The 21,588-nt window shown below is 45.5% G+C and overlaps 4 protein-coding genes and 1 pseudogene across 4 annotated transcripts; 2 read left to right on the top strand and 3 right to left on the bottom strand.

The window, feature by feature from the left end:
* Positions 1 to 353: 353 nt before the first annotated feature.
* Positions 354 to 7,088, top strand: LOC120655338 (protein LIKE COV 1-like). Its single transcript, XM_039933091.1, has 7 exons — positions 354 to 713; positions 877 to 929; positions 2,514 to 2,623; positions 3,363 to 3,530; positions 3,603 to 3,700; positions 6,390 to 6,516; positions 6,626 to 7,088. Exons 1-7 carry the CDS (start codon positions 516 to 518, stop codon positions 6,721 to 6,723), a joined length of 852 nt encoding a protein of 283 aa, XP_039789025.1. The 5' UTR covers positions 354 to 515; the 3' UTR covers positions 6,724 to 7,088.
* Positions 7,089 to 7,603: 515 nt separating this feature from the next.
* LOC120655339 (expansin-A23-like) lies at positions 7,604 to 8,926 on the bottom strand. Its single transcript, XM_039933092.1, has 3 exons — positions 8,667 to 8,926; positions 8,230 to 8,554; positions 7,604 to 8,126 (listed from the first exon to the last, which is right to left on the bottom strand). The coding sequence occupies exons 1-3, from the start codon at positions 8,833 to 8,835 to the stop codon at positions 7,814 to 7,816; spliced, it is 807 nt and encodes a 268-aa protein (XP_039789026.1). The 5' UTR covers positions 8,836 to 8,926; the 3' UTR covers positions 7,604 to 7,813.
* A 3,007-nt stretch (positions 8,927 to 11,933) lies between these two features.
* On the top strand, positions 11,934 to 14,499 carry LOC120655337 (annotated as a pseudogene).
* Positions 14,500 to 14,991: 492 nt separating this feature from the next.
* LOC120653986 (expansin-A24-like) lies at positions 14,992 to 16,039 on the bottom strand. Its single transcript, XM_039931625.1, has 3 exons — positions 15,868 to 16,039; positions 15,435 to 15,741; positions 14,992 to 15,307 (listed from the first exon to the last, which is right to left on the bottom strand). Exons 1-3 carry the CDS (start codon positions 16,037 to 16,039, stop codon positions 14,992 to 14,994), a joined length of 795 nt encoding a protein of 264 aa, XP_039787559.1.
* Positions 16,040 to 19,976: 3,937 nt separating this feature from the next.
* Positions 19,977 to 21,074, bottom strand: LOC120653363 (expansin-A13-like). Its single transcript, XM_039931121.1, has 3 exons — positions 20,933 to 21,074; positions 20,503 to 20,824; positions 19,977 to 20,421 (listed from the first exon to the last, which is right to left on the bottom strand). The coding sequence occupies exons 1-3, from the start codon at positions 21,072 to 21,074 to the stop codon at positions 20,106 to 20,108; spliced, it is 780 nt and encodes a 259-aa protein (XP_039787055.1). The 3' UTR covers positions 19,977 to 20,105.
* Positions 21,075 to 21,588: the final 514 nt, after the last annotated feature.

Genomic DNA, 21,588 nt, shown 5'->3' with positions numbered 1-21,588 from the left:
TTGCTAGTTCGGGTACTACGGTTTTGTAGTTGAGGATTAAAATTAGACCAACGCAATAATTGAGGGGCTAAAAGTGAACTTTTTCCATCTATAAAAGTTATAAACTTTTTGTATATCATGTGGTTAAATGTTTATGTTTGAGCGAGTACAATGCTAAAAGAATTTGAGTTATTTTTTTTAGCAGAATTCATATGCTTAGTAATAAAATATGACGCCGCAGGAAATATAACCCATCTTTTGACGCCACCGAGTCTCGAACGGCCAACGCACGTCTTCTGTCTATGGCTGTATGCGGCCATGACTGTGCTAATCAATGGTCATGTGCCGCTGCTTTGCTGCGCCTCCTCGGATTAATCAGCCTGACAGCCTATTAGACTAATCAAATCCCGTCGGCCTCCTAAGCAAAACAACGAGGCTACCACACCACAATCACCAGGCACCCAGCTAGAAACCAGAGAGGGAAGCAGGAAGCGGCCGGTGCAGCTGGGAGCGAGGGGAAGAAGTGGGATACCCGAATGGCGATGGGCGAGGCGAAGCCGTCGGTGCTTATCCCGATGCCCAGCCGCGACCGTCTGCTCGTGCCGCCCGCCGCCGTCGCCACCCACGCGTCCCCGTCCACCCGCGCCGGCGCCGGCTCCGACGACGACGACGACGACGAGTCCAAGCCCTCGTCCGCCTCCGCCGCCGCCGCCGCCGCGCAGACCGGCCGCGAGGTCGCCGCCCTTCCCTTTCCCCCCTATTTCCCCCTTCCGGCTTGGCTCGCCTCGCATCGGCGGCGGCTTCTCCAGCCAGATTTGATCTGCCCGACAAGTGGCAATGCGCGAATTGCTCTGGGATATTAAATGTGGCTGCTTTTTCTGTGCTTCTTTGCTTCAGGCGTTCCACAAGGTTGTCCACAGCTGGGCGTCCAAGAAGTTCATGACCGGATGGTATGCTTGCTCCCTGGATTCTGAATCTCTCCTCTTCGATTCGCTAGCTTCTTTTGTTGCGCAATCCAATTTATTTGTAGGGATTTTATTTTTGCTACTTTGAACTCGATGGGCTGTCTAGCTGCATAGTGTGGAAGGGGGACAATACCGTTCAATCATGAAAATTGCAGCAGGTTTCGTGGTTCTTCTGTTGGATTTACATCCTTTTGACTGAATACAGATGGTTGCTGAAGCTTCTTTTTTTTGTGTGTGTGAATTGTGATGTCAATGTGTTTTCCTACTTCCAGTTAAAAAATGTTGCGATGAACTATAAACTGAGTGCAGGCTGCACCTGAACCTGCTAATGCAAGGGAATTGATCATTTGCTACTGAAAGATTGACGCTTGAGGATCTACCTATCGACATCTCACTGGCACTTGAGTCCTAGACCACAAGTCATTGAGATTATGGAGCAGTAAACCATCAAGTGTGCCTTAATTTTGACCACAAGCTTAGAGCCTAGTAAAACTTTTGAATATATGTGTCGTGGTTTTCCAATTATTTTACATGTGGACGCTGATTTAAAGTGATCTTCAAAATTCTAATATACAGCACCATATATGCAAACATCACCTATACTTATTTACCTTTACCTTTGCCCTTGTATGATTTTTAATGTGTAGTTGAACTGCTAGCTATGTTTTCCGATCATTTTGTTGAATAATATTGTCAGAAAATATCCTTTTGCTGGGTAAAAATTGATCGATTTAATAATTATATCTTCCTTGAGTGCTTTTGAAGAGACTTAATATCACCAGAGTGGATAGCTGCATTTCTGTATTCAGTATTCACATGTTTATGTTGAAGCTGGTCATATATGACGTGCATAAATTGAATATGATACAGAATCTAATGATTATTAGTTAAGCACAGAATGAACTATAACTTTTTGTATATGGATGGAGTAAGATATGAATGAAACAATTTTTCTTAAAGATGAGTCAAGAATCTTGTCACTGTATCTTCTTTTCTTTTTGTCAAAAACATCTTGTGCAATATACGCGGTTCGTGAACTTGCAGCATTTCTTTTTCAGTTTCATCATTATGTCTCTTGTTATTAATTGTTAGCATACGATTTATATGAATATCGTTGGCTTGGCTAAGGAAAGGACTGGCAGGGAAAGAAATGAAAAGTTGAGCTGTCTTTTGACTTCATTCAATTTTTGGAAAATGTACTAATTTTATTGTAAATGATGAAAAGCGGTACTGGGAAATTGATTCTGCACTAGGCATAGGTGTACATGGATTAGAGTCATACAGAATTATTCTTTTTTTAAAGATTTCTCTTCATCTAGTTGGGCTCAACCATGGTACCGTAGACTTCTTTGTTTCTCTACTTCTGTCAGTAAAGGGGCAGCATAGAATGAAATTTGAGATTGAATAATATTTGGATCATATTATCTTCACTATAGTTTGCCATATTAATAAGCTACTTTAGTGCTGCGTCCTTAAGTAGAGGAACTTAATATTAATATTTGGTTGCATTCTTTTGAGATTGTCCCTTTATTACTCGGTACTGATGGGGTTTCCCCAATTTTGTTGCAGTGTTATCCTCTTCCCAATCGCAGTTACATTCTATGTGACATGGTGGTTCTTTCGCTTTGTGGATGGGTTTTTCTCTCCAATATATGCTCATCTGGGAATCAATATATTTGGTATGTATGGGAGACCAACTGATTGTTGCTGCGGTTTACTTTCTAGATGACTCATCAGAGATCATCAGACTTGTATATATCATGAGATGCATATCCATTTTTTAAAAAAATAATAATTTTGCCTATGTAGCTCACTAAAATATTGCCTCAGTGGAGATTTGTAGATTCAGTAAGACTTACTAATTACATTTGTCTATTTTATGTACAATGAGCATTATTGAAAATATAGAATTGTACTTTGTATTGTAGTAATGATGTGCACTTATTTCCATCGACATGTTGGGCAATCTTGACTCTTGAGACCTAGTCATCCAACCACATTTTGGTATGTGGTAAAATGTAACATATACTGGAGTCTGTAAACACAGCATGTTCTTTAAGCTGTTTGTTTTACAATGTTAATACATGAAACAGTTAATTGACATGTTATCCCATGAGCCTACATTGTCCTATTTTACTTAAGATTCATGCACTGCTGTGCCAGTGCATTTGAGACAGTAGGATGCTGTTATTTTAATCTAGTGATTGTTTCAAGCTTTTTCTTCAATATGGTTCCCAAACTCCATCCTCTTGGTTTACTAGCAGTACCCCTTTCTAGTGTCTTGTTGATCAAATTTGTTGAAGTACATTTTAGCAAATTCATGGGCCTAGGTGGAATGTATACTAAGAAAAATTACCCTATTTTTCTATGAATTTACACTACATTATGAAATTTGATGTCTTTATCATCTTCTTGCAGGACTTGGTTTTGTAACTTCAATAGCTTTCATTTTTGTGGTTGGTGTGTTCATGTCATCTTGGGTTGGGGCGTCTATTCTTGGTCTCGGAGAGTGGTTCATAAAGCGAATGCCTTTTGTTCGCCATATCTACAATGCATCTAAGCAAATCAGTGCTGCCATTTCACCTGGTTAGGTTCATTGTCATTTTATGATTCTTAAACTGTAATTCAAATGGTGCTCACTCATACAATTTTATGCAGATCAAAACAAGCATGCATTCAAAGAAGTGGTCATCATTAGGCACCCAAGAATTGGTGAATATGCATTTGGATTTATCACTTCAGAAGTTCTGCTTCAGGTTTGTTTGGTTTCACTGTTAGATTCGGTTGATGGGCCTTTATTTCATATTATCATGATTATTTTTCATGTATTTATTTTTGCAGCCTCATTTTCTGGTAATATTATTAACATATATTGTTTAAAAATGATGCTACTGAAAAATATGGTGCAGCCAATTTCATCATATACTAATTCCTGTTGTCCTGCAGAATTTTTTGTTACGGATTTCCCCTGTTAAACAAGATAAGAAAACTATGAATTCCTCTAAACCACTTAAAGTGGTACAAGTCATTTTTTTTTTCTCGAACGTGCAGGAGAACTGCGCATCATTATATTAAGAAGAAAAGTGATGGGGCTGAAGCCCCTGGTGTTACAGATATAAAGGGGTTGTAACCCCCCTAGGTACAAAAAAACCGGCTACCTCTCAAACAAGAAAAAGAAAGACCGGACCAGGACCAACCACTAACTAACTGTCACTATTGTCACTAGGCACCAGGGCGAGGAGATATGAAACTCCTCTAGCCCCTGCCATAGACCAAAGATGCAGATCTTCAAGGGTGGTCACAATGACACTGGCGATACTGGGCGAAGTGCCGTCAAAAACGCAGCTATTGCAGTGATTCCACAAGTTCCAGGCTCCCAAAATGATGATGGAGTTCAGTCCCTTTTTAGCCTGACCAGCCACCCTTTCACATGCATTGGCCCACCAATCCTCAAAAAATTCATCATCAAGGCCTGGAGCCAGCACCTGTAGTCCAAATTTCTGCAGCAAGGTGAACCACATCTGGCGGGCAAAGACACATGAGACCAGTAATGATCTATTGTTTCCTGAGTCTGGTCACAAAGTGGGCAGGTAGCAGGGTGCGGTAGCCCTTTCCTTGCCAGCCGGTCTGCTGTCCAACATCTTTTGTGTGCTACTATCCACATGAAAAACTTACATTTTCCAGGTGCCCAACTCTTCCATATTCTCTCCCAGGATTTAAATTGAACAGATCCAATGAAAAGGGCTTTGTAAGCCGATCTTGTGGTGTACTGGCCACAAGTGGAGAATTGCCAAATATGGGAATCTTCTACATCTTGCTGCAGCATCACAGTTGAAAGTAACTCCCACAGATGAATATATTCAGTTAGAACAGTTACTGTGAGTGCTCCTCTTATATCAGAAACCCATTTTCTATTTTCTAATGCATCAGACACCTTCCTCTTCCTTGCTCTAGCAGCCACTGCACCAAACAAATTAGGGAAGGACTGTTTTAGGCTTTGGCCACCCAGCCACCTATCAGTCCAAAAGTATGTATTCTTGCCATTTCCAACTTCTGAAATGATGGCAGTTGCAAAGAAGCTCTTAACCTGTGGAGGAGCTTGGACAGGAAGGAAAGCCCATGCTTTTTCAGGTTCAGTTTTCTCAAGCCATAGCCATCTTAACCGCAGGGCCCATCCCAAATTCTGGAGGTTGGAAATTCCTAGGCCCCCCAAATCAGGTCGTCGTGTGACTTTAGGCCAGGCAATTAAGCAATGTCCACCCCTTACATCTTTTCTCCCTTTCCACAAGAAGCCCCTTCTGATTTTATCAATGGCCTGCAATGATCCAGAGGGAAGATCCAGAGCAAGCAGCAGATACACCACCATGGAAGTGAGTACAGCTTGGACTAAAATGCTTCTACCAGCTTTTGTGAGCTGGTCGGCCTTCCAGCTAGGCAACCTGTCTTTTCAATGATGGGTTGAACCTGAGCTTTAGTAAGTTTGTGTGGTGAAAGCGGAACTCCGAGGTATTTGCAAGGGAATTCAGTTATCTGACAAGGAAGATGTGCCTGCACAAGAGCTCTATGTTCTTCCAAACAATGGATGGGTGAGACAGTACTTTTCTGCACATTTGTTTTAAGGCCAGATGCTTCTCCGAAGAGCTGTAAGATGTCTAGAGTGATGCTGATGTCACTGACTGAAGGCTGAAGGAAAATGACAACGTCATCTGCATATAGGGAGATGCGGTGCTGTAGGTTTCGTCTTGCAAGTGGTTGTAGAAGTCCCTCCTCTGAAGCCGCTGTCGCTGGATGTAAAATGGTGATAGCTTTTGCTCTGATCTGCTTCTCATAGGGATGATAGGAAATTGCACATATACATCGATTCCATGTACACTTGTTCAGAGTTGGTACAAGTCATCAGTTGGTGTTATGGACTGGGAAATTCCAATTCATCTAATTGTTTGCTTTTTGTGCAAAGTATTACATGCTTGAAGCGGGTGTAGGTGTGAGTCAGTGGAACAACTAAAACCTTTGGCCTTTCTAAAAATTGGATAATGATGTTTTAATTTTACTGGGTTTGCTAGCCCTGATGTGTGGTACCCGCTGAATTTTTTTTTCCTATGAACATCACTAAGTTACAGGAAGTTGGACAAGTGTCATGTGTTGTGCTGGTACCATCTATTCATCTAAAGTGCAATCAGGTGCTTTCTGAATCAGGAAATTGACAGTGTCCTTAGCAATCTCTGAGTTAAACATGTAGATTCACTTGATGCTTTTGATTCCTGAAAATGTGCATCTGTATTAGTTTTATATGGATTTGATGTTGTCCATGGATATTGCCATTGTTATCCATATAGCGGTGTCCATTTCACAGGATATATAAAAGTTTGTGTTGTTAATTGCACACGTCTCGACTGTAAGCTCATATAAAAAATATTGCTGATGTATTACTTTGTTTCTACTCAGGATTATTCTAGTGAAGAACATATGTGCTGTGTTTATGTTCCGACCAACCATCTCTATATTGGTGACATATTTCTGGTCAGCTCAAACGACGTGATTAGACCAAACATTTCTGTCCGTGAAGGCATTGGTATGCCCATCCTCTGTTTTCTTTTTTCCGTGTCATATTTATATTCTGTTAAGTATGCTTTGAATGGTTTTGACTTTTGATATAAACAAAACATCTTTTTTTTTTACAGAAATTGTTGTCTCAGGGGGCATGTCAATGCCTCAAGTATTATCAATCCTGGAAAGTGAGCCGAACCAGTTGAGCCGGATCAGATCCACCCGAAGCTGAGATGACTTTACATTTGTAATTCATGTCCAGAGTCATTGCTTGTTTCTGTAAGTACAAGAGTAGGTTGTGATAGAATGTACAGTTTTCCTGGGTGCTATGCAAAATCTGTCTAGAGCACACAAGCAGTTACTCACCTTACTGCACCCACTTTATGATAGTCTCAGCTTCTCAGAAATCTAACTTAGCAGCCCCATTTGAAGTAGAGTTGACCTGTCTTGAGCGGTCAGGTTTGTCCGTGGAAGAATTTTTCTTACTGCTTGGGCGGGAGGATTGGATTCATCCTGTTGTGGCCTGGTTCAAACATTATGAGTCCCAAAAACTTCTATGCATGATCGAATCTAAATGCCCTCAGTTGCCATCTTTTATTTTTGGTTTGTTTCTTATATTAGTTCGTGATGGGCTATTCGTACGTTATACTTGTCAAAGAAAGCATTGCTGCCCGTTCCTTCAATTGTACTGACTGCTGAGAATGCTTTGTCAAACTCAACTGAGTTCGAAGGATCTGATGGAAATTAGGCTTTGAGATTATAATCTCAAGATCTATGGCCTCCATTGGCCAAGCTTGTGATTTGCCTGGAACTTGCAAGATCATGGAGATCTATATCAAGTTTTCAGCAATTATTTGCTTATTGTACCTTCGCTGTTGAAACTGAACTGCTCTTTTGCTACTTCGTTTGTCTACTGTATTCTCAACATCTCCTTGGTATCAATCACTGTGTGAAAATGTTAATCTTTTGGAAGGATATTTTTTAAACAATAGCATATGCTTGATTAATTGTATTTAACACCTCGCAGTGTATCTTTTGGAAGGTCTTACTGCGTCTATAGGTTAGTAACCCAGCAAATTAAGCAGTAGATGAACATTCAACATGGCACCTTATTGAAACCATGAATGCTAATTTAAACATTGAATGTATGTACAGTAAAAGAATGAGTTATACAAGCCATGACTGCTGAATTGGTATCCACATACAAGTATTACACATTTTATACTGTAGAAGCAACTCCAAATATTCTGACCATGTTGAATTCGTAGTTCGTACTAGCTCCCCACAAATCAATCACGGGAAGAAATCCCAGCGCGGAGCTCTCACTTGAACTGTATCTTGCTTGCGAATGTTTGGCCAAACTTCCATCCTTGTGGCACCACGTTTGTGAATTCAAGAGTCTGCCCATCAGTGTCCGTGACTCTAAACGACAGACTTTGCCCCGTAAGGTATGCCAGGGAGTGCCATTGGGCACCCCAGTTGCGCGCCATGGGCATCCAGTTATCCGAACCGGAGCTCTTGACATCCATCGACTTGATGGAGCCGGCTGCCGCAACATTGGCTATGAGCACAAGATTGAAGTAGTCGTGGCCGTTGATCGTGAACCGCACCCCGCCTCGCTTCACGCAAGGAACCCTGCAACCAACAATTCGACCTTCAGATTCTGCATCCAAGAGGTGATGATCTTGGGGTATTGCTGTTGATCATGTAAGATCAAGAGACTAGCTAGCTAGCACACCTCCTGTACATGACGGGGATGATGCCGGCGCGGTAGACGCCGATCTTCTCCCAGGCCGGCTGCGCCATGTCGAAGTGCGGCCGCGGCGGGTTGCACCAGCCGCCGTTGTCGCCGGGCAGCGCGTAGTTGGGCGGGCAGAAGTTGGTGGCGGTGACGGTGACCGTGACGCCGGGCTTGCAGGACGCCGGGTCCGCCCTCTTGCGGTCGCAGGCGATCTTGTAGCACTGCCCGCACGACGCGCCGTCGTTGAAGAGCGCCGTGCTCAGCGCCGCCGTCCGCGTGCCGTAGCCCTGCGAGTACAGGTTGCCGTACCCGCACGCGCCGCCTGCGAAACAGGCCATCGATAGTTGATGCGGACACCACAGTATTAGATAGCAAGAATAAATCTCTTGATCCGCGCCGTTCTGCCTTGTGGCTAAGAAAGAATGGCTGCTCACCCATGGTGCCAGAGGCGTCGGCGCCGCCGTAGAACGTCGCGTGCGCCTTCAGCCACCCGACCGGCCCCGGAGACGATGAGGCGCTGGTGGCAGCGGCATCGGCGGCGGCCGCGGCCAGCAGCCAGGCGACCGCGAGCAACACAACCGCAAGAACTCGTGCTGGAGCCATGCCAAGCAATCACTAAGGAAACTGGTGGTCTCTGAAAAGAAAAAACTGGGCTTCAGGCTACAACAACTGGTTTGTTCTATCTCGTACTGTTGCGGATGGATTTTTCGCTGTGATGGTTTGTGCGATGATCTGGTGAGTATATATAGACGGCCTTACCTTTGTATCATTAGCAATAATCATGGACAAATTGGTAGCTAGAGGATCGGCTATCTGAATGAAGCAAGCCGGACGACGCCATTGCTGCCGTGCACATGGCACGCGTTACTTACGGCGCAATCCGGAGGCAGAAAAATGTACGCGCAGACACGCACGGCGTGGCGCACTGTGCGACTAGGACATTTCGTCGTCGGGTTTTCACTTCGCGTTCTCTTTTGGAGATCGAGCAGAGAATTTATCACTGCCTGACTTTTGCAATGGTGCAGTGAACGGCGGCTTTGCTCTGATTTTGGTTGCAGTTTCACGGAACGTTTACCGTTGTCTAAGAAAGGATGTCGTCGTGTGTTTCTTCAGTGGCACGATAGTGTTCCTGCAACTGGACGGCAGCGTCTGCGGCGCCCGTCGGCGTGCGAGTGAATTAACCATTAGACGGTACGACCTCCAAATTACGGCAGGTCGGCACGGAAATATCAAATATGTAAACATTTGAAAAAACAACGATTGAAAGTTTGTTCTGATGGAAATATGTTTACTGATTTGAATTTAAACTATTCGAATATGTTTCTTGCAAATTTTTTAAAATTTGGATTCCCACAATTTGTTCTATCAAGATATCAAGATCCATCCAGGAAAGATGATACGGTTCCATCCACGCACACCATATATCCCATCCCTGTCCTGATTGGAAAAACAATGTCTGGTAGTTGTGAATGGTCACGAATATGATGGCTCTAAGATTAAAGGGTTGTTGTGAAAAACCATCAAAGATATCGATATGCTTCTTCCATAAAGTTTCTGTCTCCTGCATCAGATGAGAAACATCTATATCAATGCTTGAGGCCTTGTATAAAGACAGCTAGCAAAAGATACTTCCTCTTTCTAGCACAGCCATGTAGGCAGGTTGTACACCATCAATATCACCGGCCATATGTTATGGGTGCAACTTCTTTCACCAAACGGATTCGTTCCATCCGTACTCAACACAAAGTGAACATTCCTCGGGTCCTTTCCAATTCCGAATAGTACTTCTCATCAAATTGCTTCCACTGCCGAGCATCAGCTGGATGTCGGAGCTTTCCATCACCCTTCTTGTGCTTCCCACCATCACATCAGCTCAGCATCCTTTAGATTCGAGAAGAAACGTCTCAAACAATCGAAGACTGGAAGGTATCATATAACTATGGCCGAAATTCTACTCTGTTTCTCAAAATCATGTAGTCAAATAATCCTACGCAATGCCAACCGACTTTGTCGTCACCCATCACTAGCTAGCAAGAGCTAGTCTCATTTAATTCTACAATAATCCTGCAGTCAAATAAAGCGACCTTGGAACATATCCATTTTCATAGATATTGGACTTATATAATTTACTTAGGAACGAGGCTAAAACATTTAGATCTAGTCCAAATAATTACATAATCTTGTTCTCCTACTAAAATAGCACACTTCATCCAAAAATTTGAGGCAAATTGTGCCTCAAATGGCAAATCTACACCATGAATATCTAAAACTAGCTAGAGGTAAAGAGAGCTCCATTTGATTAAAAAAACTAAAAAAAGAGCTTAGAAAAGACAAGAAACAAACATCAACTTACCTCCTAGAGCCTCCACCCTCCTCGCCCCTCCATTTTTTCATATTTTCGAGATGCTCTCCCGAGCAAACAATGGGTGGTCGGAAGAAGAAAGTAGCTGCCCAAATTTTTATAGTGATTTTTAAGGGTGGGTGGGGGTTAACCTTCCCTACAAATGTCATTTGTAGAGGCGGTTAACCCCCTAGCCGACCCTAAAAATGGGCGGTATTTTTAGGGGTGGATGGGGTGAATCGCTCCTAATATTTGTAGGGGCAGGCCCTCCTAGCTGTCTCTATAAATGACGCCCATTTGTATGGGCGGGTGAGGAGGTGATCCACCCCTATAAATATATTTTTAGGAGCGGCTCTATTGCTACCGTGACCGCGCACCATTTGTAGGAATGAGTGAAATTTTCGTCCGCCACTAAAAAATCGAGACGATGCTACAAATCATTTTTATAGTAGTGACAATTTATCGAAAAGAAACATGGAGATCCTCCTTATGCCCATACTTATGATCGATGGTCCCAATAATAGCATGCATGAGTGCTACAATGAATGTTTGTTCTTCCCTCTGAAATAATATTACCAAGGAAGGTCATGCTGGCCGTTTTATTGATGCAATGCAAGATCGATGTTTATAGTGAGTAGTCTCGTGATGTGCTTGTATGTAGTTTGTCGGTCGATTTTATGTAATCCATGACTTGATGCTTGGTGACCATAGCTTTGCTAAACACATTATAATTCCTTTTTTATGTAATCCATGATTTTATGTAAAAAGAATTGGATAAGGTCGTGTTCGGTTAGACATGGATTCATTCCGGGCCGGGAATGATAGAAACAATAAGAAATATAACAAGAGAACGGGATTCATTCTGTGTCAAAATTAATTGCAACAAAATAGACTCATAATAGATACAACAAGAGACCGGGATTAATTTCACACCTCTAGACTCATGAATTGATTCCCGATCATTTAATGTAGCTATCATAAGTCTGTTTTATTGCAATTAATTTTTTACTCGGAATGAATCCCGGTCTGTTGTTATATTTCTTATTTTTTTTCTATCATTCCTGTCCCGGAATGAATCCATATCTAACCGAACAAACCCTAAGTGTGTTTTCTTAAAAAGAAAGAGGAAATCTGAACATATTGGCATATTGCCCTCACTTTGTTGCCTCTCTCTTTTCCCATACTGTAGTAATCATCTCATGTGAAGAGCAAAGCATTTTTTTTTTTTGAAACTGAAGAGCAAAGCATGTGAAAACAAGAGTGAAGCACCAGGGAATGCCAAGCCAAAACAGGAAACGGCATCCTAATAAGTGGTCGATCGGCGGATCAGGGCCGTTCACGCGTCCAGGCAGCACAAGCCCTAAACCCGCAACGGCAGTAGCCGTTGCTGACTGCTGTGCGGCGGCGTTCCCCTCTCCTTCCTCCTCGTCGGCTCGTCCTACAAATAGAAATAGTCACCGGCGGCCGATCCCTTAACCCCATAGCGCAACCGCGCATCTCTCTCTCTCTCTCGATCTCTCGATCTCGACCCACGCCGATCTCCAGCGATAGGGAGACCACGAGACGCGCGCCCTTCCGTTCTCCCGGCCCTACATGCCGCCGCTCAGCTCCGGGTCGCGCAACCCGTCGGCCAAGTGCTACGTGAGTCCGCTCTGCCCGTGCTCCAGCAGTCCAGCTCCCCGTTCCGTGCTCGCGCGTCTAAGGTGTTCGACGTCTTGCCTGACCGAGCTGGTTTGTTCTCCTTCCATCTGTGCGTGCGCTGCAGGGCGACAGGTTCATCCCGGACAGGTCGGCGATGGACATGGACATGGCGCACTACCTGCTCACGGAGCCCAGGAAGGACAATGAGAACGCGGTGGTGTCACCCTCCAAGGAGGCGTACCGGAGGCTGCTCGCCGAGAAGCTGCTCAAAAACCGGACACGCATCCTCGCTTTCAGGAACAAGCCGCCAGAGCCAGAGAACGTTGCAGCTGCCAACCCGGCTTCCTCCCACCACGCCAAGCCGGCCAAGCAGCGGCGCCACATTCCCCGGGTAATTAAGTTCGTGTACTGATTGATGTTCTTACATCTAGGTCGATGAATCAATTGGATGGTGGTCCCTGATGTGGCCTGAAATGATATGCAGTCTGCGGAGAGGACGCTGGACGCACCGGAGCTCGTTGATGACTACTACCTCAACCTGCTCGACTGGGGGAGCAATAACGTGCTGTCCATTGCTCTGGGCGACACGGTCTACCTGTGGGACGCCTCGAGTGGATCCACTTCTGAGCTGGTGACCGTCGACGAGGACAGCGGCCCCATCACCAGTGTCAGCTGGGCTCCAGACGGCCGGCACATTGCTGTTGGGCTCAACTCGTCTGACATCCAGCTCTGGGACACCAGCTCGAACTGACTGGTATGTAGAGTATCTTGCTTCATCAGACAATGTTGTGGTAATCATTATCGTTCTCTGTTCCTGAACTCAGATCGTTCTTTCTCTGCAGTTGAGAACACTCAGAGGTGTGCATGAGGCAAGAGTCGGATCATTGGCATGGAACATCCTGACGACCGGTAGCATGGATGGCAGGATCGTGAACAATGACGTGAGGATTAGGAACCATGTAGTGCAGACATATGAGGGGCACAGCCAGGAGGTGTGCGGGCTCAAGTGGTCTGGATCAGGGCAGCAGCTGACCAGAGGGGGGAATGACAACCTTCTGCATATTTGGGATGTGTCGATGGCATCCTCCATGCCTTCTGCTGGCCGCAACCAGTGGCTGCATAGGCTCGACTATCACATGGCTGCTGTGAAGGCACTGGCATGGTGCCCATTCCAGAGCAATTTGCTGGCAACTGGTGGTGGTGGCAGCGATCAGTGCATCAAGTTCTGGAACACACACACCGGTGCATGTCTGAACTCTGTTGACACTGGTTCACAGGTTTGCTCCCTTCTCTGGAACAAGAATGAGAGAGAGCTGCTGAGTTCACACGGATTCACACATAACCAGCTAACCTTGTGGAAGTACCCATCAATGGTGAAGATGGCCGAACTCACTGGCCATACCTCTCGTGTCCTTTTCATGGCTCAGGTGAATTCCTCAAACCAACTTCTACATATAATATCTGCATTGAGTTATGCATTAGTGTGAACATTGCTAATGGTTCTAGTGTGGTGAAACTGCAGAGCCCTGATGGTTGCACAGTAGCCTCAGCGGCTGCAGATGAGACCCTCCGGTTCTGGAATGTGTTTGGAACCCCTGAAGCGCCCAAGCCTACAGCCAAGGCTTCCCACACTGGGATGTTCAACAGCTTCAACCATATCCGATAGGATTTGTTGGAGAACAAGCTCTTCTATTGGACATGGTCTTGCATCATATGCTAGATCGACTCTTATTGGTATGTTTTAGAAATCGATACTGCGTACTTCCTAGATTCATCAAATTGAGCCCCAACTTTCTTATTGAACGAGAACATTATGAGTTCATTTTGCTTATTATTTTCCTGCTGAATGTTCCAGATGAGATCTACCCACCTTGGCAAAGCAGGCAGCGTGAAGAAACACAATTCTAATCCATCATTATGGTAGTGCCCAATTTCTCAGTTGTTAACACAAAAGTTCAGGTCATCTTGGAGTTTTATTACTGAACCTAGAACTTTTGTTTGGTTATCTTTCAGTAGGAAGGTCAACATCAATGGCAGAGTTGGCTTCATCAACGTCTTCATCATCAGCTAGATGATATCTGCTACGTCACCAAAACATCGAAACCAGAGCCGCTGTGATTGAATTGTACAGGAGAAACCAGAGCCGCAGTGATTGAATTGTACAGGATTATGTGTATACCGGTCATTAGTATTGTTCCTCGTACATCAAAATACAATGTGTTCTTTCCATTTGGATGCCGCATCAAAGCTTGTTTGATGCGGCAGTTTGTAAATTAAGAGATACCCATTCTTTTAGAAGTTATAGTGGAACACTTGTTCTGTTTTTTCATTAAATCGCCTGAAATTTATTCTGGCAGCACCCGCGGTAGTAGGCAAGACCTAAATCCAGTCGGGGCTGCTGCCTGAACAACTGTGGTGATGAAAGCTTGCAAAGTGGTTAAATTTGTAACATTCTGTACTAGTTTTTTTTCTAAGATACAAAAAGGTATTTGCAATTTTGTTGTGAAAAGCTGATTAACTAGCGAACTATTCTCCACATATTGGACAACATCTCTGCTTAGGCATGCAACTTAAAGTATACCATAAATCTGATTAAATTGGGGATATGTACAGGGCATAGATGTTGGGTAGTCCGTATCTGTATATATATACAAACAATGCGCTTGGTGTATGTACATGTAGTGCGCATAGTTGCTAGCCTACAAAGGCATGCAACTTTCAGACATTACGGCAGGGCACAAGCACAAATCTGATGCCCACAAATGAACCACATTTGCTCAGCTGAATTGCAGTTTGCTTGCGAATGTCTGACCAAACTTCCATCCTTGCGGCACCACGTTTGCGAATTCAAGAGTTTGTCCATCGGTGTTGGTCACCCTGAACGAGAGCATCTTGCCGGTGAGGAAGGCCATGGAGTGCCAGTTGGCGCCCCAGTTGCGTGCCATCGGCATCCAATCCGTCGAGTCGGCGGCGGCCTTGACTTCCATGGATCTGATGGAGCCTGCGGCGGCGACGTTGGTCACCGGCACAAGGTTGAAGTAGTCGTGCCCGTTGATCATGAACCTTACGCCGCCCCATCGCGCGCACGGAACCCTGCAAGCAAGAGAGAGGATTTTCTGTTAAGGCTACTACCGTTCCTTCTTTTTCAGTTACTTGCTCAAGAGAGTAGCAAAGACAAGCCAATTCAGTATTCTCTTTTTTTTCTTATGCATGCACACACCTTTTGTACATGACTGGGATGATGCCGGCGCGGTAGGCGCCGATCTTCTCCCACGCCGGCTGCGCCATGTCGAAGTGCGGCCGCGGCGGGTTGCACCAGCCGCCGTTGTCGCCGGGCAGCCCGTAGTTGGGCGGGCAGAAGTTGGTGGCGGTGACGGTGACCGTGGCGCCAGGCTTGCACCACGTCGGGTTCGCCTCGTGGTCGCACGCGATCTCGTAGCACTGGCCGCAGGAGGCGCCGTCGTTGAAGAGCGCCGTGCTCGTTCCGTACCCCTGCGAGTACAGGTCCCCGTACCCGCACGCGCCGCCTGATGCCGCAACACACAGCAAACATGCATCATACATCGTCACGTTTGAACTGCTGCGTGCGCACGCACTTGCATTTTTGGCATGATTCGTGATAACTAATAAGCTAGCTAGCGGTATGTTGTTACCCGTGGTGTCGGAGGCGTCGGCGCCGCCGTAGAACGTGGCATGCGCCTTGAGCCACCCGGTCGTCGGTGCCGGAGCCGACGCGTTGGTGGCGACGCCGTCTGCGGCCACGGCCAGCGCCCAGACAAGTGCGACCAACACAGCTGCGACTGCGAGGACTGGAGCTGGCGCCATTCCGATCATCATCGATCGATTCGCGACAGATGACTTTGGAATCGCTGAAATAAGTTTGAGCTGCAAGATGCGATGCGCCCTGTACAATGCAAGTGAGTATCCTTGTGTTTCTGTAAATCTGGTTCTGATGACTGTGTAAGTACTGAATGTGATGTGTATATATAGGCTACCATTACAGCCTTAACCTTGCCATCGATTGATCGGGCGGCTGCAGGATTAAACTTTAGTTTTGAGCAACTAATAAAGGGAGGCGTCAGATGAGGCAGAAGCAGCAGCAGCAGCCAGGTGAAGGACGAAGCGATCGAGCCAGCAAGGACATGTGCATGGTCATCATGTCATCCACCGCACTGTGCATGGCTTACGGGGTAATCCAGAGTGGAAAATTGACACGTGTTGGCACGGTACAAATCCCGTCCATCCAACTCTGCTTCAGTTTCCCTCTTTCTTGCAGAGGTGAAATGAACCGTTTCGTCATTCCTGTGCTTGTTGTGTCCAGGGTACTCCTCTCATCATCTGTCCAAGAATTCAGGGATATCTGATCGTGTGTTCCTTAATGGGACTCGTAAGTTGAGAGCGATTCTGCACCTGGACCGCGACATCAGCGCCGCCCATCTATCAGCCAGTTTGGGGGTGTTTAGTTGGTGAAAAAGTTTGAATTTAAGTACTGTAGCACGTTTTGTTGTTACTTGATAATTAATGTCCAATTATGGATTAATTAGCATCATTATATTCATCTCGTATGAATTAGTTAAACTATGTAATTAATTATTTTTTCAACTGCATTTAATGTTCTATGCATATTTTGAAAACTTGATTTGACGGTTACTGTAAAAAAAATTTGAGAACTAACGCTGCCTTAGATTGATTTTCTTAAGAAACGTCAAGTTAAAATAAATCCAACTAATCAATACAACGTTGAGCATAAGGCCTTCCGCAGTGTGCAAGACTGCAAGTGAATCTCAAAAAATATTGGACTCCATCATAAAAAACAGGCACCATGCTTCACACGCTGCAGCGTGCAGGCATCGCTGTAGGGCCCGCTTGGTAAATAAACGAAAAGTATACACAAGCAAAATCATCAGCTCATCTCCCTTGCATGCAGCCTCGCAGACGCATGGCCTCTGACGATGACAGACACAAAAGTACGATGATAGACGCATGGGCGCTGTTTGGTTTTTTAGCACTAGCAAACTTTGACCATTAATTAGAAATATTAAATAAATGCAGATTATAAAATTAATTTCATAATCCCGGCGTTACTTCGTGAGATGAATCTAATGAGACATTTGACCGCATGATTAGAGTATGGTTACTATAGCATTACTGAAGCTAAATCATCGATTAATTACTATCATTAGATTCCTCGCGAAAAGTTCCACTCATCCATAAAGAGGTTTTGCAAATAGACTTCATTTAGTACTACATGCATACAAAATTATCTTGTAGTCGTTCCCAGTTTTTCAAGCATCACTTCGAATTGGCATCGTATGCCACAATGGGAGGAGTAATGCCCAAACTTTCTCTCTCTTTTGAGCATCACTCAAGACACACATTGTGGAGGGTTTAACAAATTATTTTATGCCAAATGCGTCTCCATAAATATTTGCTTCAAGTCTCCAATATGTAACTGAAGCCCCTGATTAGGCCTGCTAGTGGGGTCGATTGAAATGGGTATTATGGAGTGGGTTTCGACGTGGAGTATGTTTGGATGTGACAAAATGAGTTGTATTAAGTAATGGGGCGAGATGGAGCGGATTGGAATGAGTGTATTTTTTGTGGAGTGCCCACATTAATCAAAAGCCGGATCCTAAAAATTAAAATCTCACGTTCTAATAATTGGTTGGAATTCATTAGACTCAGTATGACTTACAGATATTTCGGGCAAAACAATATGACTATATATAAAATTTATCGAAATTGATTAAAATTAGTTGGAGATGACTCAATATGACTGGAAGCTACTCACTGCAAAGCAATAGGGCTAGAAATATACGTGGACCCCCACGTCATGAGCCGGACCTTGAAAATAAAACCTCACGTTCACACTATAAAGTTTATCAAAATTGACTGAAATTTGTTGAAGATGACTCAGTATGACGATATCTACTATGTACAAAACAATGTGGCTAGACCTACATGTGGGACCCATGTCAAGAGTGGAGCCACTAAATTTCTATATATATAGTTAAATATGAGTTGGGGTTTTTTAATTAGTAGATCTAGCCATACCCATGGGTTTAAGCATCAAATTGGGCGGGCGCAGTGAGTTATTTAGTTGAGCTTTTAGATTGAGGTGGTTTGCTATTTGATTTCCATAAGCATTGGCGTGAGGTGGCTAAGGGGTAGGTTTAGCCCCATTAGCAGGATAGATCTCGCAAACAAAGGACAACACAATTCATGTACCCTTGGTCAGTCATACCACCAGTAGGATATAGAGGCTGATCGATTGGATTTCAGAATTTGCCTTACCAAATCATAGGCAGGCTAAAATACGGGCATCCCAAATTAATTTGTCAAAACGTGGGCTAGAATAGCAATTGGTTGGGTGCCAAAATGTGATGGTCAAAATTAAAATATGGGCATGCCAAATTAATTTGTCAAAACGTGGGCTAGAATAGCAATTGGTTGGGTGTCAAAATGTGATAGCCAAAATTTTGACCATCAATTGGTTTGATGCCAATATACAAGTACCATAAGAGGGGATTGTCACAAACAACCAAAATGTGGGCTAGCTGAATGTTGCTGACTTGAGTCATGCTAATTTTTAGAATTCAACCAAACCAATGCCAAAATACAATACACACGCAGAGGCTCACATGCATGCATGCACACCTACCCTAATAAGCACCTCCGAGCGACTGAGCTGGCAAATCCTCGAGATTGACAAAGTTACCACATGTGCATCACTATCGATGCATGGGCATGTCGTCTACCACTAAAAGAATAGCGCTAGTTAAATTACGGAATAAAAATAGATTTACAATATGACTCCACAATTAGTGTAATCTGGATGATTGGTACAGAATTAATATTATTTTATTTTTAAAACTACATATTAAAATAATACATTTATACAACAATATTGTTGTGGGACATGTAAAGATGCGAACTTGCTGGATGAGATGATGTTGGTATGAGGCTATGAGAGCCATCCATGGCGAGCGAAACGGAAGAAAAAGGGGGGAAAAGTACAGAAGTGGAGGGGCGACCAAAAGGAACTTTTCTTTTTTTTGTTGTTGGAGGGGACCCACGGGATTCTAGCAGCGCGCGCCATGTATCGAAGTGAAACAGCGCTAACCCGGGTCAAGAAAAAAAAGAACTTGTATAGTACGTAAAGGTGTCATAGCCTTTGGAATTAAGTCCTCAACGACGTAGGGTTGCTTGACTATTTGCTATGCAAGCTAGGTCAAGAAGTCAGAGCCTCAGAGGCACATAGCTTGTGTACGTGTCAGTTCAAGTCCATTGACTTCACTTCGCACAAGTTAATTAGCAGGTCTCGTTTGGATCAAATGAAATATATTCCTCTTAAAAGTTTCTCACGCCTTGGAACACAGGAAACATGAAATTTATAGAAATTTCAAAGGAATTACAACAGTAGTCTTTTTTCTTTTCGAAAAAGGACAGTATATACTGTACTGATCCATTTTGCTATCTAGCATCTACAACAACCACCTGTTCTCACCATGTATTCTGCTTCTTTTGTGAGGCACCACATAAACCCATCTCTTTGCTAATTTCATAAGAAAACAATGACCTTTTTTTAACATAATTTTCCTATGGAGTGACCATTTCCGCGTTTCTCATTTTTGCACTTTTGTCTACCAACAAGATCATTTTTATCTTTTTGTTCTGCGATTATGATCACAAATAATCGGAGTAATTAATTTGAGCATAGCTACATGAAATGAGTAATAAATTAAAATCTCTTTATGTACATCACACAGCATGCATGCATGCTCTACAAGCGCAAGCAATCAACAAAAATATCTTTTGATTGAATTCCAAGCAGGTAATAATAAGTTTAGTTTCCTATAGAAATGGCAACCAGCTAGTACGCTTTGCTTTCTCAGAGCTTGAACTGCAGGTTGCTGGCGAAGGACTGGCCGAACCTCCAGTTGGGCGGCACGACGTTGGCGAAGACGATGGTCTGGCCGTCGGTGACGGTGACCCTGAAGGACAGCCCCTGGCCGTTGAGGTAGGTGAGGGAGTGCCAGTTGGCTCCCCAGTTGCGCGCCATGGACATCCAGTCCGGCGACCGGGACCCCCTGACGTCCATGGCCCTGATGGACCCCGGCCCGGCGACGTTGGTCACCAGCACCAGGTTGAAGTAGTCGTGCCCGTTGATGGCGAAGCGCACCCCTCCCTTCTTCACGCACGACACCCTGCAAACCATGCATCCAGTTGCAGTTTGGTTTATTTACTTGGAGATCGATCGATCGATCGATGTTGCGGATTGTAATTACCTTCGGTAAATGACGGGGATGATGCCGCCGCGGTAGACGCCGATCTTCTCCCACGCCGGCTGCGCCATGTCGAAGTGCGGCCGCGGCGGGTTGCACCAGCCGCCGCGGTCGCTGGGGATGCTCCAGTTGGGCGGGCAGAAGTTGGTGGCCGTGACGGTGACCGACACCCCGGGCTTGCACCACGTCGGGTCCGTCTTGCGGTCGCACACCAGCTTGTAGCACTGCCCGCAGGCGGCGCCGTCGGCGAAGAGCGCCGTGCTCAGCGCCGCCGTGCGCGTGCCGTAGCCCTGCGCGTACAGGTTGCCGTACCCGCACGCGCCTCCTGCAATGCAAGGATAGGTCGGTCTCGTCGCATCGCATCAGCCGTTACTAGAATCAATAGCACGCCGCGTGCGTTGTGATCGAGCGGCAGGTAGTAGGTGGGGCTTACCCATGGTGCCGGAGGCGTCGGCGCCGCCGTAGAACGTGGCGTGTGCTCTCAGCCACTTGCCGGTCTGCCCGGCCGCCGCGGCCGCCAGCGCGCACCAGAGCGCGAGCGCGAGCGCCGCCCGGGCGTAGGCGGCTCCGGCCATGTCCGTCTCGCTAGACAAGGATCGGTCGATCGCACGTACGGCTGCGGATCGGAGGAGGAGGCTGCTGCTACTATCTTGTTCGTAGACGAATGGCTTCCGAACTGAATGGCCGAGGTAGCAGCCGGTACAAATGGCGACTGATACATATACACATGCACGGCGGCCGGGCAGGCATCGCACATGCGAGCGCGTGGCGTGCGGGGGTGTCGCGGGATGAAGATGAGGAGGAGACGCGTGCGCGCTGACACGGAGCAGCCCAGAGTCTCCAGACTCCAGGTGCGGGTGCTGTGTCGCCGAAGCGAGGACGAGCGTGACCTCGCGCCGAGAAGACGGCGACGAGGCGTGCCGAGGCGCAAAAGGGGACGGACGGGACGGGGGCACGGGGCCGGGGTGCCTTCCTTATCGTGTCCATGTCCGCTTCCGCACTCTAGTCAGCAGAGTCAGTGCCGCGGTGGCGTCAAGGATCGGGATCGCCGGCGTTCCGGGAGGGAATCTGGCTGGAAGTGGATCCTGG

Source organism: Panicum virgatum, chromosome 1N (assembly GCF_016808335.1).
Source record: "Panicum virgatum strain AP13 chromosome 1N, P.virgatum_v5, whole genome shotgun sequence".
Taxonomy (NCBI): Eukaryota; Viridiplantae; Streptophyta; class Magnoliopsida; order Poales; family Poaceae; genus Panicum; species Panicum virgatum.
Note: the sequence above shows the minus strand (reverse complement) of the source record. Positions and strands in the feature narration are given on the sequence as shown.